At 31.1% G+C, this 4,182-nt stretch overlaps 1 protein-coding gene across 1 annotated transcript; it reads left to right on the top strand.

Annotated features, from left to right (window-relative positions):
- Positions 1 to 278: 278 nt before the first annotated feature.
- On the top strand, positions 279 to 3,646 carry LOC128863940 (uncharacterized). Its single transcript, XM_054103369.1, has one exon. The coding sequence runs from the start codon at positions 514 to 516 to the stop codon at positions 1,240 to 1,242; it is 729 nt and encodes a 242-aa protein (XP_053959344.1). The 5' UTR covers positions 279 to 513; the 3' UTR covers positions 1,243 to 3,646.
- Positions 3,647 to 4,182: the final 536 nt, after the last annotated feature.

Below are 4,182 nucleotides of genomic sequence, written 5' to 3'. Positions count from 1 at the left end.
GTAATTATTGCATTTGAAATGAAAACTAATAGGAATAAAAAAAATAGCAGCTCGAAAGCTTACAAAGTGCTTGGGGCGTTCGCGAAAGCTTGTAGAGTTGTTGTGGCATGAGTAATTGCTTACGAAAATGCCACAAGTTACATACGTACAAGTTGAAGTGTTTTTGTAACTGAGCTGATCAATAAATCGGTTGGCCGGTAGCTGATCGGCTCAGCAGCTGGACGGCAATTAAATCAGCTGTTGATGACAACAGACAGACAACTGATCAATCGGCGCTGGTGTTTAGCTTGGCGTGTGGCGAGCATACGATCGAATGTTACCGCTCAGTCAACAAATCGCAGTCAACTAGCCAGTTTAATACATAAACTGACGCGGCCAATAGCACATCAAGTTGCCACAGTGGGGCTGCTAAAAGTGATACCAAAAAAAGTGTGAACGAAATTACGAAAAAATTACCACCCAAAATTTTATACAAATTTCAACTACATTTTTCCCACAAATGAGCTTCTCAAAATGTTTCTGCGTCGCGCTATACAAGTCGCCACAGTGTTGATTTATTGGTTTGTTATTGTGCCGGTAATTGCCAAATATTTGGAGGACATCAAATGGATGCGTCGTGGCAAATGGACACGCAAGAAATTGGGTTTCTACGGCATTGCTGCATTCAGCTTCATTTTTACCTACTTCCTGTGCATGTACGCTTATATGTTGTGCAAACGTTGGGAGCGTAAAATACTCACCGACATGAAACAGTCTACCACCAAAACCGCCGAATCTGAGGTACCATCAGCGGCCACATCAATGGCTACAGTAGCCGAATTGGAGCCACTCGAACGCGTGCGTCCAGCGCGCTCAGCAATTTTAGCAGCACCAGCTGTCTCTAGCCCGAGCGCACAGCTATTGGTCAAGGAGCAACAGATGCAGGAGCATGATGCCAGCCAACAACAAAGACAAACAGGTGCACGAAGTAAAGTGAAAATTTTACGTTCAGCGCCTAAAATACCAACCGTACATCGGCTGCTGCCTGCGCCAACCACCACTACATTGCCAGTGATTGTGACTACACCGCTGGCACCGCTGCAGGAGCAGCCCTATGGTGGTGAGCTCGAGGCGAAGAATAAAAGGTTAAGTCGCGCGGAAAGGCTGACAACAGAATTAGCGGAGATTTTGCGACGATACTATCGCATGAGTACGGGTAATGGCAATAATAAGGCAACACCAACGATGGTGGAACGCGTGTGAGGTGAAGGGAATGAGAAAAATTAAGTTTAAAACCGGGACATTGAATCCTTTAAACTTTTTCTGCGAATCTCAAATGGTAGTTTGATGCGAATGTGACGTGAAATATATGCCAATTTAAAAATTATGTGGGAATAATGCATTTGAATGAAGCGAAATGTAGAAGTGAAATATGCAAGTTTGGCGGATCAGATTTGATGAAAATCGAATTGACGAAAGTGATTTATTTGAAGAAGTACATCTAAATAACGCGAAATACGAAAAACTATGTTGAAATCAATATGAAAATACGACGGAATCTAAGAATTCTACAAAATATTTATTCGGCGAAAAGTGACACTTACGGAGTAGAAGCCTGAAACCTTCTAATGGGAAATAATGTGAAAGTTTGGTTGCAGTTACAGAATAGAAAATCAATAAATGAGCACATGAACACAATCACTGGTGAAATATTTGGTAATAAGTGGCAATTGGGCAGTGGAAGTTCGACTGAAAGCTTTTGCAAGCAAAACTCATATGAAAGTTTGAACGAAAGTTAGAGGGTCGAACACAATTTCATATCAACACAATGAATGGTGAAATTACAAACAAAAGAACAGAAAATGTTGCAGCTTGAACACTTACGCAGTAAGAAAAATTATATTACTATATACATACACGAATATGTATGTAACTGAATAAATTGTTGAAATAAAATACATGGAAATTTGACGAAAACTTTTGAAGAGCAGCAAACCCACCTGCAGCAAACGAACCTTTAATACCTTTATACCTTTAATAAAAAGTAAAGTGTAGAAAGTAGTCATTAAAAAATAGTGAAGGGAAAATGTTTATGTAATAATAAGCAAAAGTTTGTTTTATAGAGTTTAGCGAGAAATAAAAGTGAAAGTTGAAAAAGTTGAGGAAAAAGATAGCTTCGAACAAATTTCTAAATGAAAACCCATAAACTAAGAATATAAAAATAAAAAAAATAAAAAAAAAATAAACATGAAAAAAATAAAAACTAAAAACAATAAAAGTTAAAAAATTAAAATTAAAAAAATTAAAATCAAGAAACTTAAAATTAAAAAAATTTAAATTAAAAAATAAAAGTTAAAAATATAAAATTTTATGTGGAGTTGAATTTATTTAAAATAAAAAATGTATTAGTAGAAAGCAGATTAGCGAAGAGCTGAACGACAGCCTGTGTTGATAAACAAGAATTCACAAACGAAAATAAAATGTAACAGAACGAAAATAAATTTTACAAAATCAATCATTGTAAATACAATTTAACTAAATTACCTCAAATTTGTAATGAAGAAGATGAATTGAGGCCTACTCATTAGGTGATAGGAAAATATTGTCAGTATTAAAAGTTGGAGCACAATATTGAATAATAGCCTCGATTTGAATTGCAAGTCCAACAAAAATTCTCAAAATATTAAGAATGCGATACGAAAATGCTGCCTACAAAATAAGACTGCAAAATGGGATAATTCGAAACCCGTAACAGTAAATAGAGTGCTTAAAATTTTAATATGTTACCTTGCGTTTCTTCACCAAATTAAATGCAATGAAGTTTTCACTTTTACTTTCCGTGAATGCAATCAAATTGGCAGAGAACTTGAAAAAGAAAGTTCTGTCCTTTTTTTAAATAAATGGCCTACAAATGTAAAAGTACGGGCATGTTTTAAGTAAAAATTGTACATAAAAAATTTCAACAACTGAAAAGAAAGAGAAACTGCGAATCCATTACACTTTAACTGCCTTAATTGCACTGCTAACTTTTTACAGAAGCCTAAAAATAGTTTATTTTATTAAAGCATTTGCATTTCTGAGGTTCTGCTTGATATTGAAATATGTGGCGTTTTTGCGTATTAGACGTGTTAATTTGCACGTATTCGCATTGACAACTCTACATTTGGGCACTAATTAATATTGGACTACACATGTCGATATGAATGCCGATAAGGGTATCCATTTTTGGCGCACAGCGCATGGAAGTCTACGCATTGAAATGATAGTAAAATGAATTTTCGTTGGATTGGCGTTTGTGAAAAGGCTTTGAAAAATGAGGGGAGGACCAAAACACCAAAAAAACAAGAAAAAAAAAAATTATAGTACATATAAAATAAGTAAAAATGAAGTGAAATCAAATTAAAAAAGTTTAAATGAAATAAAATAAAAAGATCTAATTTAATCTAGGCGAAATTAATTAAACCAAAATAAATTAGAATAGTAAATATTGAAACAAAATAAAACTCAAATTAAATTAAATGTAAAGTAAAAGAAGAGAATTTAATTATTATTTGAATAAAATAAAATGAAATTAAACTGAAAAATAAACTCAAATTATTAATATAAATTAGATTAAAATGAAAATTAAAACACTAAAATAAAATTAAAATAAACTAGCTTAAAATTAAATAGAATTTAAAAAAGGGTGAAAAGAAAATAAAATAAAAATATAAAAAAAGCATTTAAAAAATGAAAAATATAAAAATAAATTTAAAAAAATAATAATAACATAAAGTAAAGTATGTAATAAAATGAAACTAAATTAATTTAAATTAAATTAAATTGGAAAGAATGTAAAAGTAAAATAAAAAATAAAATAGGCTGGAACCAAAATACATAAATTAAATTAAAAAAATTATGTAAAATAATACAAAATAAAATAATGTAACATAAAATTAAATTAAGATTAAATTACACAAAAAAAGTAAATGAACCAAATCCATAAATATTAAAATTAAATGAAAATAAAAAAAATAAAATTAAAAACAAAATAAAAAAAACCTAAATACACTAAAATAATATTCAAATAAATGAAGTAAACTGATATAAATACAATAAAAAACAGTAAAAGTGAGTCAAAGTAAAAGTAAACAGAAAGTAGAAGTAATATAAAAAAAATTATATTAAATTAAACAAAACATAAATAAAAACATAAAAAAATAA

The sequence above is a fragment of the Anastrepha ludens genome, chromosome 5 (assembly GCF_028408465.1).
Source record: "Anastrepha ludens isolate Willacy chromosome 5, idAnaLude1.1, whole genome shotgun sequence".
Lineage (NCBI taxonomy): Eukaryota > Metazoa > Arthropoda > Insecta > Diptera > Tephritidae > Anastrepha > Anastrepha ludens.
The sequence above is the reverse complement of the archived record's forward strand: the minus strand, read 5'-3'. Positions and strand labels throughout refer to the sequence as shown.

What these genes read in the sequence shown, in the direction of transcription:
- LOC128863940 (XM_054103369.1), top strand. Translation starts at nt 514, where the DNA reads ATGTTTCTGCGTCGCGCTATACAAGTCGCCACAGTGTTGATTTATTGG.